Genomic DNA, 14,977 nt, shown 5'->3' with positions numbered 1-14,977 from the left:
GACTACATTCCATTATCCTCATTTTGCTTTTGTTGATGTTCATCTTATAACCCCTTTCAAGACTACATTCCATTATCCTCCATTCCGTTCAACTGCTCTTCCAAGTCCTTTGCCGTCTCTGACAGAATTTCAATGTCATCGGCGAACCTCAAAGTTTTTATATCTTCTCCACGGATTTTAATACCTACTCTGAACTTTTCTTTTGTTTCATTTATTGCTTGCTCAATATACAGATTGAATAACATCAGGGATAGGCTACAACCCTGTCTCACTCCCTTCCCAACCTGAAGAGTTAGCTAATAGATATCTTGTGAACAGGTTAACTGAATTCAGCAGAGGATTGGCACTAAGACATTACCCTAAACTATTCCGGTGACAATGGCAATCACATCACAGTAGTTTTGCATTTGAGAGTAGTTTCTTTAGTCTGTTTTTTGAGTTGTACTTTTTGGTGATCACAAATCATAGTCTTTTTCACAACCTACAGAAGGAAAACTAAGTGGGATCCCAAACTGAATTAATAATTATATCATTACTCTGCATTAATACCCTCATATTCCTTATATGAAAATATTCAAATATGTTCCTGAACAATCTCCAAAGTTCTGTCTGTGTTCGGGTTCACCCTTTATGTTACTGTGGTTTTGAGTCTGAAGATGGGTTTATGCAGTTCTCCACACTTGTCTATCCTGTGTAAGCCTCTCCAGCTCTGCATAACTACTACAACCAGCATGCATTTGAAACCGCTTACTGTACTGGAGCCTTGGTCTCCCTCCACACTCCACCCCCCCCCCCCCCCCCCCCCCCCCCCCCCCCCCCCCCCCCCCCCCCCCCCCCCCCCCCCCCCCCCCCCCCCCCCCCCCCCCCCCCCCCCCACACACACACACACTTCCCTACATTATAAAATGATTCCTTGATGCCTCAGGATGAATCTTATTAATCGGTCCTTTCTTTAGTCAGGTAGTCCCTTAAATTTTCTTTTTTAGTACTACCTCCTCCTAAGTTACTCAATCTACTCTTTTAATATTCAACATTTTTCTGAAGAACCACATTTCAAAAGCTTCTATTCTCTTCTTTTCTGTTCTCTTTAATTGCCTATCTTTTACTTCCACACAAGGCTACACTACAAACAAAATTTCTTGGATGAGCATTTCCAACACTTTATATTTGATGCTAGCACATGTTTCTTTTTAGAAATGCTTTCCTTGATACTGCCACTCTGAATTTTATATTCTTCCACTTTGGCAATTTTCGTTGTTTTGGTATTAAAACTTTTAGTGTCTCATTCCTTAATCTAATGCCCTTAGTATAACCTGCTTTTTTTGACTACATTTTATTGCCCTCATTTTATTTTTGTTAATGTTCAAGTTGTAATCTCTTTTCAAGAGGCTATCCATTGTGTTCAATCACTCTTCCATGTCCATTGCTGCGTCTGACAGAGTTACAAGGTCATCAACAAACCACTAATTTGGCTTTATGCAGTAATCCACACTCGTCTATCATGTGTAAGTCTCTCCAGTTCTGTGTAATCCCCACTCCAAACTTCTCCTTTGTTTCCCTCACAGCTTGCTCAATGTACAGCATATTTGATGGCTCAGATTTAAATTACCCACACTGCATGGTGTACCAAGCATACATTGTTAGATCACGTGGTGTTGTTATTGTTGCAGTCTTCAGTCCAGAGACAGGTTTGATGCAGCTCTCCATGCTACTTTGAGCACATAGTAGGGCTGCATGCTCTCAGGAGAAATAATGGCTGTAGCTTCACCTTGTTTTTAACTGTTCATAGTACCAGCATAGCAAGGCCATGTTGGTGGATATTACGAGTCAGATCAGTCAATCATCCAGACTGTTGCCCCTGCAACTACTGAAAAGGCTGCTGCCCCTCTTCAGGAACCACATTTTTGTGTGGCCTCTCAACAGATACTCCTCTGTTGTTTTAGTACCTACGGTATGGCTATCTGTATCACTGAGGTATGCAAGGCACCACACCATAGTAAGACCCATGTTTCATGAGGGATCTCAACAGTATCAAATGTAAATATTTTCTGAGAAGCTACAACTATAACTCCATCTCACTTCCTTTTCAACTACGACTTCCATTTCATGTCATTTGTCTCTACAGCTGTAGTCTGGTTCCTGCACAAGTTTTAGATAACTCTCATACCCTATATTTTATCCCTGCTACCTTCAATATTCTGAAGACGTATTCAGCAACATTTTCAAAAGCTAGATAACTCTCATACCCTATATTTTATCCCTGCTACCTTCAATATTTCGAAGACGTATTCAGCAACATTTTCAAAAGCTCTCTATAATCTACAAATGTTGGTTTACCTTTGTTTAACCTATCTTCTAAGGTAAGCCATGGGGTAAGTATTTCTTTGCATGTGATTTCTCCAAAACTCAAACTGATCTTCCCCAAAGTTGGTTTCTATCAGCTTTTCCATTCTTCAGTAAACATTTTGTGGAAGATTTTTGGAACCATGTCATATTAAACTGATGGTTTGGTAGTATTCACACCTTTTAGCACATGCCTTCTACAGAATTGGAATTATTACTTTCTTCTTGAAGTCTGAGAGTGTTTCATCTGTCCCTTGTATCTTGCACACCATGTGGAATAGTTTTTTCACAGTTGGGTCTCTCAAGGATCTCAACAATTCTGATGGAATGTCATCTCTACATGGGGATATTAATCAATACCTTTTGTTGTATTTTAAAAGAAAATTAAGTCTCAAGTATACTGAATAAGAACAGTCTGATACATATTTTCAGGAACATATTAGAATCTCTGTCAACAGTAACACAGTAAAATTATAAAAATTTATCAGCAGATTTGGCTGTAATGCATGAATGATTTGTGCAACTAATTTTTTACTAATTACAGAACATATTGTTCAACTGCCTTTATCATGAAGAAATATTAGGGTTTAAGGCACTGACAATGATGAGATCATTAGAGAGCACATTAAAGATGGCACCACAAAACCTCACCAGTAATTCAAAACGATGCCCCTCATTATCAATTCAATCAAATTAAAAACAAAATATGAATGGATGAAACAAACACAAAATTTAAAACTTGTTTTATTTACACAGTCCTCCAGCATTACTATTGATGTGGAATACTGTTACTAGCAATTGAAATCACTCTCGTATTACCTTGGGAGACACCATTCGCTTGATCCACGTGATCTGACAAAGTCCCGCTGACTCAATAGCTAAAATAACATGGGGAAAGGAAAGACAAGAGAAAACATGGATGTCCTTGGAAGTCACATTTATGGAGCTATCAAAGTATGCCAGCTCAAGATTTAAAAAATGAAAAAAAAAAGAAAAATAGAAACATCTACTACGTGTTGTTTGCACAGGAAAGCCTGTTGTATAGTTGCCTGCAGCAGGGACAGATTATCAATGGTGGACCAATATCTTCTGAAAGTGACGAAGAAATCTGGATTCTAAGATCCAGACAAAGTGGCAATTAACCATTCACTCCAAGATCTTTCCCTACACAGCCAGTGAGGTAACCACTACAATACTTACATCTGAATGTACAGTTCTCCCCAGGTTTCAGGGGGGCGAGGAGGGGGGGGGGGGGAAATCTCTCCATGAATCAAGGTCCTGTCACTCACAGAAAATTAGAAAGTATAAGGAAGATTTCTTTATTTCTCCCTATGACATGTTATAACACAGTATAATAGACCCTACTGTGACTAGGTGATATGGCACATATTGCAGACAATCCTATTCCAAAATGGCAGCATTTCTATACTACCCAATCGCCCCAAGAGTCAAATCAGAAGCGATGGAAAGCTGGTTCCTGATTGGCGACTGTGATTACTCCGGCAAAATGTTCCACCACAGTCTGGGCTATGTCTCTCTGGCTGCTCTGGAACCTTCCATTGCACATTACAGCAGTAGACGGGAGCCTCACCCCTACCACCTCCTATGGCCTTCATACAAATTGTACTGATGGTGGAATCAATTAAACCGGCCTGGAGGTGTTGTCATGAACTCTGCACTCTCCTTAATAATTTGTTAGCACCTGGCCCTTGCTGCTCAAAAGAGCTGCTGGGTTCCCTGTATGCGGTTGACATTTGAAGTTTTGCAAAACTACCAGTTTGCCTTAGGTAGCAAGGTAGCACTTGTCAATGTTCGTAGTAGGATGGGTGCTTCAGCAGCATGGTGAACTATGTTTTCAATTTGATGTACCCACACCTGGACACTGACATGGTGTTTAACTATTGCAAGTTGCTGCACAGTATCCTGGGCAAGAGTGGTAAATGATGGGAGGAGTGCAGATTGTTAAGCACTTCCGACTCAGTAGCACATGCAAAGGCAGGAGAGTACATCCAAAGATTGGTAATGAAGAATTACAGTGTAGCAGTGTTGAAGACACAGATCATCAGTCACAAAGAAGCTTTACACTATATGTACATAGAAGAGGAGCCCTATAACACACTGTGCCCACAACTCTATGTGGAATGAGTATGTGCACCATGTAGTGTGGAATGAGTATGTGCACCATGTAGTGAGGGTTGGTAACAGGTTCCTAATCTTCTGGTGAGGGGTGGACCCATAGAGACAACATACTCTATAATGCACATATATTGCTGCAGCAGCATCTTGTATGTTGGACGTTGGCAGTGTGGAGGGGAGAGGGGGGCGGGAGAGAAAAGTGGTATGAACCATTTACAATGATGGGCACTCCATCTTTAGTTCTCTCCCAACTGAGACTGATTGAAGATGTTCTTTCTATGATGGAAGTGGGATGCCAGAACCCTCAAAATGTGTTTCTTATAGACACAATTACCATGGTCTTCCCTGTGCTAAAAGTTTCAGTTCCATGCGTGGGTCCTTAACCCATTGATATTTCACTGGAATATCGGAGCCATTTTCTCAGTAAACATTCTCTTTCTTCCTACCTTATGCCACAGTGGGGATTCTGTGATGAATGGTTTGTTTCATTACAGGGCAGGGTAGTCCCCTCAGGCAGACTTCATATTCGACTGCCTGTGTGCCAGAAACATTAGATCTGCAAAACTGAACTAGATAAATATGGTCTGACAATTTAAGGCCTATGTTCATTTGCATTTGGGTCTTCCCTCTTTGTTTTCATCTAAAGGACATCATGGAACATTCAGGCACTGGTAGTACTTGCCTATTTTCTTGAGACTGCATGTTGAGCTATTGGGAGCTATATAAAGTTGGTAATCTGTGGGCCTTTTCTGCCTGTTTGGAGGGAACAGTAAGTTTTGAGATAAATGCACATTAGAAATTGCACTTACAAATGATCTTTCCTTCATGGAGGACCACAGCCATTTAGAATTTTTTGAAAGTAATTCCACCATTTGATTGTTAATCGTTCATTTTACAAACCACGATTTTGGCTTTCCATTTCAAGTGCCTGTTGAATTGCAAATTATTAGAGTATACATACCATACAGTGCAAGGTATACGAACAAGGAGTTATTATATGTTTAAAAACATTACTTATGTCCTAAAATATGTCTGACCTGTCTGTGACATATCATCATCTAAAAAACGAATTTCTGGGCTCACATAGACAGGTGTTTGTGCTGGGACAGTGTAACTATAGCTGTGTTTAGATGTCCAATTCCGTATTTTAAGAGTTAATGTGAGGCAGGTAATGTCATGGGATGCTCACAGTTTTATATACAAGTGTTTGCTTCATACCTTAGCAAGCTTTATACAATAACTGAAGTGTAGCAAGTGACCCAGGGATTGCCTGCAAATCACTATTTCCATGATATCTCAGCTTGACTGATTAATAGTGCACTTTCAACTGTTCAAATGAGAAAAGTTTTCACATTATGTAAAATATTTCGACAATCAACCCAGTGGGCTTCTACAGGTGCTGCAGGTTCTGCTGTTATGTGTATTAGCTGCCTGGAATCTAACGACACCTGCTGAAGAAGATGAGGGGGTCAATCATCTAAATACACTCAGGGATCTTGAAAAGGGTGCACCCAGAAGGGAGACAGGTACAAATGCAAAACTCTGCAGCTAAGTACAGTGAGACCCTATACGCAAAAGAACTAAGTTTGGTGCCAATGCTTATGCCCACAGACCCTGCAGTGGTGCTGCAATAGGGCAGGGTAATCCTATTTAAATGGTGCATAGTGGACAAGTCACACATTATGATCACACTCCAACTCTAGAAGGACATTAGCAGGTGCAGAATGCCAGGTAGAAATGTTAGAAGACATTTCTTACAGCTAAGCCAGTTTGAGAGGGGCCTACTCATTGGCATCAAAGCCACAGACTGATCGACACACCATGTGGCTCACCAAATTGATCATTCCAGTGTGTTCTGTAGGATAATGTTGAGAGAGGTGAACATCGAGATGGCACCCACCTGTGATGTACCAGATCCAGAGCAACCAGGAAGATGACATGGTGAGATGATCGAAGGAACATACAGCACACAATCAGGGATCCTAAGAGACTCGCTCCACGATGCAAGCAGATCTAAAGGTGCCAGTTTTTCCACAAACCACTTTCAGAGGCCTTGCAGATGCAAACAGTAGTGCCAAGCCAGAATGATGTGAACTGCCACAGGTTAGCAAAACGTGATATTTAGTGATGAATCCAGATTTGTTTTGGGGACAGATGATAACTACACACTGGTGTGGAGGCTACCTAGTGAACAATAAAGATCCACTCACACAGTCACATGCCACACCGCATGCCGCACAGTCAGGATAATTGTCTGGGGGGGGGGGGGGGGGTCGTAGCCTGTGATAGCCTGTCTCCTCTAATTATGGTACATGGAACTTTAACTGGCCAGCATTGTGCTGATGATGACATTCATCAACCCCATGTGGCACCATTCCTATATGACCTACCAGGAGCACTTATCCAGCTCGTCTGCTTACAGCTCGAGTTGTTCATAACTTCCTATGTCTTCCACGGCCAGCCTGTTCGCTGGGTTTGTCTGCTATAGAGCGTATGTGGGACCAGCTGAAATTCCAGATGCTATTGCATCACTTTGTACATGATGTGGAAGTGGTTGTTCAAGATTTGTGGGCCAATCTGCCCCAGGAAAACATCAGTTGTCCAGTCAAGTTGAAGCCGGACCATGCTGCATCATGTACTGCAGCAAAATGTGGTCCAACACATTACTGATGTTGCGTTGTATTTCTCTACTTGTATTCACCTTGCTTCTTTGCTTGTCTTTATTTGGAATCAAGTGACTCATCTGTATCACTATGTCTAATAAATTTGATTTTGACCCGATGCTCCCATCTTGGTGCGCTACTTTAAACATTCCTGAATGTATTATGTATAATATGAAAATAACTCCACGTTCTGAAGCACACCATCGAGCTGCAGTGTCATTTCTCTCAAAAAATTTTAGTTAAATAGGGTAGTATCATCTTCATGATCTGGAGGGTTAAGCCAAGATCCCTATTCCTGTTATAAAAATGCTGGTGCTTCCTGAAAAGCATATCCGGAGCTTATGGTTACAGAGGTACCTCAAGTACTATCCTCTCCTGTGGATCTTGTCTCCTCTGCAGATAGTACAGGCTCCGTCACTACCTGTCCACTTGACTGCGAGCACCATGTCAATGGTAGATCTAGGTGTTCTGTACAGGGTGGACGGGGACCAGGGAGGACCCGTGTTTGAGGTGCTGCCTTTCACTGAAACTGAAACTGAAATTGTGACAGTGGAATACTTAACCAGTTTTGGGGAAACTGTTTTGTCCAATGTCAGAAGGAGGCAAACAAAAAGGGTACGGGTCTCTCAAATGTTGGTAGTCCAAACTTATGGTGAATGACGGTACTACTTAGGAAAATGGCAGCAAGGGACAGGAAAGAACACCAGGTGCACTCAGTGTGTATGCCTTGGGGCCTCATTCAACATTTTGAAGAGGCTATTTCGGCAGCCACTGAGGTAACAGTATGCAACCAACTGCAGATTGTGGCGCACAGTAGAACAAACGATACCTGTCGTCTGGTCCCTGAGGTCTTTCTTGGGTCATTCCAGCGACAGGCTGAGAAGACCAGTCTTGTACGTGGAGTTTCAATAAAGCTCACAATTTGCAGCATTGTCCCCAAGAACTGATTGTGGTCCTTTTGTTTTGAGTCAAGTGGAAGGACTGAATCAGAGACTTTGAAGGTTCTCTGACAAGCCAGGCTGCAACTTCCTAGACTTGTGCCATAGGATTGTGAAATGTAGTTCCTCCTAAATAGGTCAGCTGTACAATACACATCAGAGGCTGCTACTAAAGTATCTGACTGTGTGTGGAGTGTACACAAGGTTTTTTTAGATTAGGTGACTCTCCATCCAATACAGATGCCCAGAAGTGTCAGTGTAAGATCGAAAGAAATGCCCCCCACAGGTGAGAGTATTAAAATCCTAATGGTAAACTGCCGAAGCATTCGCAACAAAGTGCCAGAGTTTGAAGCACTTGTGAAAAGCAGTGAAGCTCACATAATGCTAGGTACAGAAAGCTGATTGAAATCCTAAATTGACAGTAGTGAGATTTTTGGGGAAAATTTAAGAGCAGTTTGAAAGGACAGGCAAATGGGAAATGGAGGTGGCACATTTCTCACAGAAGACAAGAAACTCAAATCTATCAAGATAGAAACTGAAATTGCATGTGAGATTGTTTGGGCAAGACTCAGTACAAGGGATGAGCATATAATGATAATTGGAACCTTCCTTCACCTACCAGACTCACCTCCTGATGTAACCATAATCTTTAGAGAAAACCTCAGCTCATTTGTATGTAAATTCCCCAATCATACTGTAATCACTGGTGGAGACTTAAATCATCCAACAATTAATTAGTAAAATTACAGTTTTGTTGTGGTGGGGGTGATAAGACATCATGTGAACCATTACCAAATTCCTTCTCTGAAAACTACCTAGAACAGACAGTAAGGAACAACACTCATGGTTGAAATATATTGGATCTAATGGCAACCAAAGACCTGACGTCTTTGAGGACACCCACATCGAAACTGGTATCAGTGACCATGATGCGCATCGATGGGGATAAAATTATGATGATTAGGACAACACAACACCCAGTCCCTGAGTGGAGAAAATCTCCGACCCAGCCGGGAATCGAACCCGGGCCCTTAGGATTGACATTCTGTCGTGCTGACCACTCAGCTACTGGGGGCAGACGTGGCAACAATCATTAAGTAAGTACAAAGGACAACTAAAACAAGCAGAACGATATACAGGGTAGTCAATCTGAAGTTTCGGATGAGATTATCTTGTAAACTATACATCGGGTAAAAGTAGTGGGTAAGACAATGTGGTAAGCTCTAAGGGAGACATCAAATGATACTACACGTGACCCCCAGCCCCCGCCCCCTTGGGTGGGACGGGGGGCAACTTTTAAATCTGAAATGGAAACCCCCATTTTTTTATTGCAGATTTGGATTCTCCATAAAAAAGTAATCAAATTTTGTCTGAAACATTTTTTTAACCATTAACAGATGGCACTAAAATCGAGAAACATTAAAATTAGGGAAGAACTCCAATTTATTTAGAATGATCCGGGAAGGGTGCATCAAATCAATACAAAATGTGCACCAATTCTTTCATTACACCAAATTAAGCTATTTTGACAATCAACCCAAATGGCCGTTAATGGTCTGGTGTGGAATTTTAAATGGTTACTTGGTAGGACAGTATTTTTTTTGACTGAAATGTTACTGGGGAATCTTAAGTACAACTTCTCTGTGATGACTTGTTGGAGTTAATGGAAGATGTTGATTTAGAAACTAGGCAATGAATGTGGTTCCAACAGGACAGAGCAGCTCCCAATTATGCTAAAAATGTGCGGAATGTTTTAAATTTATGGTAACCTGGTCCGTGGATAGGACGCAGTGGACCAATTCAGTGGCCTCCACATTCAGTAGACCTAACATCTCCTGAGTTTTTCTTGAGGGATTATTTAAAAAATATTGTTTATGAAAGACAGCCCACAACTCGAAACGATATGGAGCAACTCATTCGAAGAGCATGTGCAGCCATACCGCGGGATGTGCTGCTCAAAACTGTAGACAATATTCACAGATGATTGACTTTATGCGTTGAAGCAAATGGGAATAATTTTGAACAATTTCTTCATGGCTAATTTCATTATTTATGCACCCCAAATTGTGAGAGGCAAGGGAACTCACACTAATGAAGCACCCCAACATGTGAGAGGCAAGGGGACTCTCTCTAATGAATCACCCCATGGGAACATCATTCTATTACGTCCATGTCGTCGTTCCTGGGTAACGCTAAAAGTAGAATGCAGTACATTTTGTACAAAAATAGCTTAATTTGGCATAACGAAAGAATTGGTGCAAATTTTTTTATTGATTTGATGTATCTTTCTTGGATAATTCTAAATAAATCAGAGTTCTTCACCAATTTTACTTTTTTCTCGATTTCAGCACCATCTGTCAATGGTTTAAAAAAATGCTTAAGACAAAACTTGATAACTTTTTCATGGAGAATCCGAATCTGCAATAAAAAAAGATTTAAAAGATGCCCCCCGCCCCACCCAAGGGGGAGGGGGCTGGAGGTCATGTGTAGTATCATTTGATGTCCCCCTTTAAGCTTATGAACTTGTCTTACCCACTACTTTTACCCGATGTATGGTTTTCAAGATCATCTCATCTGAAACTTCAGATGGACCACCCTGTGTATGTACTGTAAACTAGATAAAAATCAGTAGTATCATATCTCAATAAGGAACTTGAAATTTTCAGTACAGGTCAGGAGCATGAAGAGGAACTCTAGTTCAAGAATAAAAGGATGATTGAACACACACCAGATAGATATGTACCCAATAGAACAGTTCATAATGGGAGGAAACCTCCATGGTATACAGTCACTGTAAAGAAACTTCTAAGGAAACAGATATTACTGCATTATAGGTGTAAAACGAAGCATAGAGCTAGAGATAGAGAGACACTGTATGAAATGCACTTGGCTGTCAAGAGAGCAATGTGTAATGCCTCCAATAACTACTGTAGCAGAATGTTGTCAAATGACATTTAACAAAATCCAAAGAAATTCTGATCGTATGTAAAGGCTGCTAGTGGCACCAAAGTTAGTGTCCAGACCATAGTGAAAGAGATACGAACTGAAACTGAGGGTAGTAAAGCAAAAGCTGAAATGCTTAACTCCATTTTCAAATGTTCCTTTACAAAGGAAAACTCAGGAGAACTGCCCCAATTTAATCCTTGTACCACTGAAAATGTAACTGAAATAAGTATTAGTGTCAGTGGTGTTGAGAAACAGCTGAAATCATTAAAACTGAACAAAGCTCTGGGACTCGGTGGAATCCCTGTCAGATTATATACTAAATTTGTGGCTGAGTTAGCCCCTCTTCTAACTACAATTTATCTTAGGTCTCTCAAACAAAAAACTGTGCCCAGTTCTTAAAAAAAGGTGCTGGTCACACCCATCTACAAGAAGGGTAGTAGAAGTGATCCACAAAACTACCATCCAATATCCTTGACATCGATTTGTTGTAGAATCTTAGAACATGCTCTGAGCTCAAACATAATGAGGTATCTTGAATAGAATTACCTCCTCAATGCCAACCAACATGGATTTCAAAAACAATGGTCAAGTGGAACCCAGCTTGCACTTTTTTCATGTGACATACTGAAAGCTTTGGATCAAGGCAGCTAGGTAGATGCAGTGCTTCTTGATTTCCGAAAAACATTTGACTCAGTACCATACCTACACTTATTGTGAAATGTATGATTATATTGTGTATCAAGTGAAATTTGTGACTGGATTGAGAGATTTTTGGTAGAGAGGACACAGCATGTTATCTCGGACGAAATGTCACTGTCAGATATAGAAGAAACTTTGGCTTTGCCCCAGGGAAGTGTATTAGGACTTTTGCTGTTCATGTTGTATATTATTAACCTTGCAGACAATATTAATAAAAATCAGGCTTTTTGAAGATGATGCAGTTATCTGTAATGAAGTACTATCTGAGAGAAGCTGCATAAATATTCAGTAAGAACTTGATTAGATTTCAAAGTGGTGCAGAGACTGGCAACTTGCTCTAAATGTTCCGAAACATAAAATTTTGCACTTCACAAAACGAAAAAAACATAGTATCCCACAACTATAATATCAGTGGGTCACTGTTTGAATCGGCCAATTCATACAAATACCTGGATGTAACAAATAGAATGATCACATAGGTTCAATTGTGGGTAAAGTAGGTGACAGACACTGGTTTATTGTTAGAATACTGGGGAAGTGCAATCATTCTACAAAATAGATTGCTTACTAATCACTCATGCGACCCATACTAGAATATTGATCAAGTGTGGGACTCATACCAAACAGGACTAACAGGGGATATTGAATGTGTACAGAGAAAGGCAGCACGAATGGTCAGAGGTTTGTTTAATCCATGGGAGAGTGTCAGAGAGATACTGAAGGAACTCAACTGGCAAACTCTTTAAGACAGATGTGAACTATCCTGAGAAAGTTTATTAACAAAGTTTCAAGAACTGGCTTTAAATGATTACTCTAAGGATATACTACCAGCCCCTATGTATCACTCACAGAGGGACCAAAAGGACAAGATTAGAATAATTACCGCAGGGATGGAGGCATTCAATTCCCATACTCCATATGTGACTGGATCAGGAAGAAACTCTGATAACTGGTACAGTGGGACATACCCTCTGCCATGCACCTCAAGGTGGTTTGCAGCATGTAGATGTATGAATTCAATGCAACAAGCATGTAATGCACTGGAGAATTATAGATCACAGTACACTTTCCATTTCTAAGCAGCAGACTCATGTGAAACAGCAGTAAATACATTAAATCTACACTGCTGTCATGAGTGAGGTTCTGTTGATGATCACAAACTTGAAAACATTGAATACAAACAGTGTGATTACCAGTACTTCGCTATATGCTTTCGTGTTCTGTCTTTTAGTTATGACAATGAACATTTCCAATCCATTAGTAGCACACAACCTAGCGAACAAAACAAATTATCAACAAAATCATCACAGTATCTTTGGTTTCACATTAGCTGCAGTAAGTAGGATAACAAGGACTATCCACAAAGATCACTCAAATTAAATACGACTTAACAGTGTAATATTATTAAACTACATATTTCCAAACAGTTACTATCCAGCTTCAGCACTATTTTCTCTAATGAAAGTACAGACAAGCAATCAGTCATTTACCTGCATCAACTTCTGGACTTGTTTCACCATGTGATGCTGCTCTTTCCAGACGCTGGCAATCTGACAACAGCTGCCCGCCTTGCTGGGTGCTGCCTAAACCATCTAAGTCTAAAATATATTTCAGCCATTAACAGAATGTCTACTATGTTACTCAGTAATATATAAATAAGTTAATAACCAACCAAATGTGACAGAAAGAAAATTAGTCACATGCAATGAATATAACATTTCCGTTAGTAACACTCATAACTAAACAATAAACAGGCTCAAGTAAATTGATGGTTGACACTTTACAGCACATTTATGAATGACTGTCTCTTGCAACAATGTGTAAAACATATTTTTGTTAAATGTAGTTTAGTTATTGAATAAGAGTGTTAGCATTATACAACAAATGGAACTTTCTAAACATCTCAGAAACCATATGATCAAAAAATAAGATTCTATTTGCCATTACTACAATTGTACTGTTAGGAATTTTTGAAATTATGTTAGTACCTGTTAGTAAGTTAATAAGTGCATAATTATTGCCAGAAGATGGGCGGTAACCAGACCTTTCAAGCATGTTTAGGGCCAGAACATGCTGATATAGCTCAGAGAGCCAGGTGTCAGAAAGGTATACCAGTACTCCACTGCCATGTACTCCTTCCACAAACTCAGCCTGTAATTTGTTATGCCAATGAGACAACACTGAATACTCACAAAAATACACTGACATGTAGATATGATAACATACAAGCTATGTAAGGATGCATGAGTATGTGAGTGTGAGTGTGAGTGATTGAATATGTACATAAGGGTGCAAGTGCCCCCCCCCCCACACACACACACACACTCAGGAGGAGAGGGAGGGGATGGGGGATGGGGGAGGGGGAGGGGGAGGGGGAGAGGGAGAGAGAATTTTGTTGGAAAATGTATGTGTGAATGGCAGAGAGCAGAGGTTAGAGAGTGGGAGTGGCAGAAGGTAGATGGTTGGAGAGTTGGAATGAGATTTATTACCTCTGTCATTGGTATAGGTTTCGTGTCCTGCAAGTAATATCCAAGCTTGATAAGCTTCAAATTCAATAAAAGTGCAGCATATGTAGCTAAATAAATTCCATCTGCATTTACAACTGTTATTAGAGCAAGGCTGTGTGGAGAAGTAGTCTCACAAGCAGATATGTGTTGGCCTGCAAAAAGACCTGTAACAAAAAAGAGTAAAAATAGACATAACACAAAAAGTACCTGATTTACAAACTGTATCATAATTATTTACAAACAAGAATATAAACTGTAGTAACAGCCTTTTACATTGTTGTTGTTGTTGTAGTCTTCAGTCCTGAGACTGGTTTGATGCAGCTCTCCATGCTACTCTATCCTGTGCAAGCTTCTTCATCTCCTAGTACCTACTGCAACCTACATCCTTCTGAATCTGCTTAGTGTATTCATCTCTTGGTCTCCCTCTACGATTTTTACCCTCCACGCTGCCCTCCAATGCTAAATTTGTGATCCCTTGATGCCTCAAAACATGTCCTACCAACCGATCCCTTCTTCTAGTCAAGTTGTGCCACAAACTTCTCTTCTCCCCAATCCTATTCAATACCTCCTCATTAGTTACGTGATCTACCCACCTTATCTTCAGCATTCTTCTGTAGCACCACATTTCGAAAGCTTCTATTCTCTTCTTGTCCAAACTAGTTATAGTCCATGTTTCACTTCCATACATGGCTGCACTCCATACAAATACTTTCAGAAACGACTTCCTGACACTTAAATCTATACT

At 40.4% G+C, this 14,977-nt stretch overlaps 1 protein-coding gene across 1 annotated transcript in view; it reads right to left on the bottom strand.

Annotated features, from left to right (window-relative positions):
• Window positions 1-14,977, bottom strand: part of LOC126235848 (brefeldin A-inhibited guanine nucleotide-exchange protein 3) — a 327,111-nt gene that overhangs the window by 89,972 nt on the left and 222,162 nt on the right. Inside the window, exons 14-16 of the mRNA XM_049944714.1 lie at window positions 14,215-14,396; window positions 13,714-13,876; window positions 13,216-13,323 (exon numbers count right to left, since the gene is read on the bottom strand). Coding sequence (XP_049800671.1) covers window positions 13,216-13,323; window positions 13,714-13,876; window positions 14,215-14,396 — 453 coding nt within the window. The remainder of the gene's footprint in view (window positions 1-13,215; window positions 13,324-13,713; window positions 13,877-14,214; window positions 14,397-14,977) is intronic.

The sequence above is a fragment of the Schistocerca nitens genome, chromosome 2 (assembly GCF_023898315.1).
Source record: "Schistocerca nitens isolate TAMUIC-IGC-003100 chromosome 2, iqSchNite1.1, whole genome shotgun sequence".
In the NCBI taxonomy this organism is placed as follows: Eukaryota; Metazoa; Arthropoda; class Insecta; order Orthoptera; family Acrididae; genus Schistocerca; species Schistocerca nitens.
The sequence above is the reverse complement of the archived record's forward strand: the minus strand, read 5'-3'. Positions and strand labels throughout refer to the sequence as shown.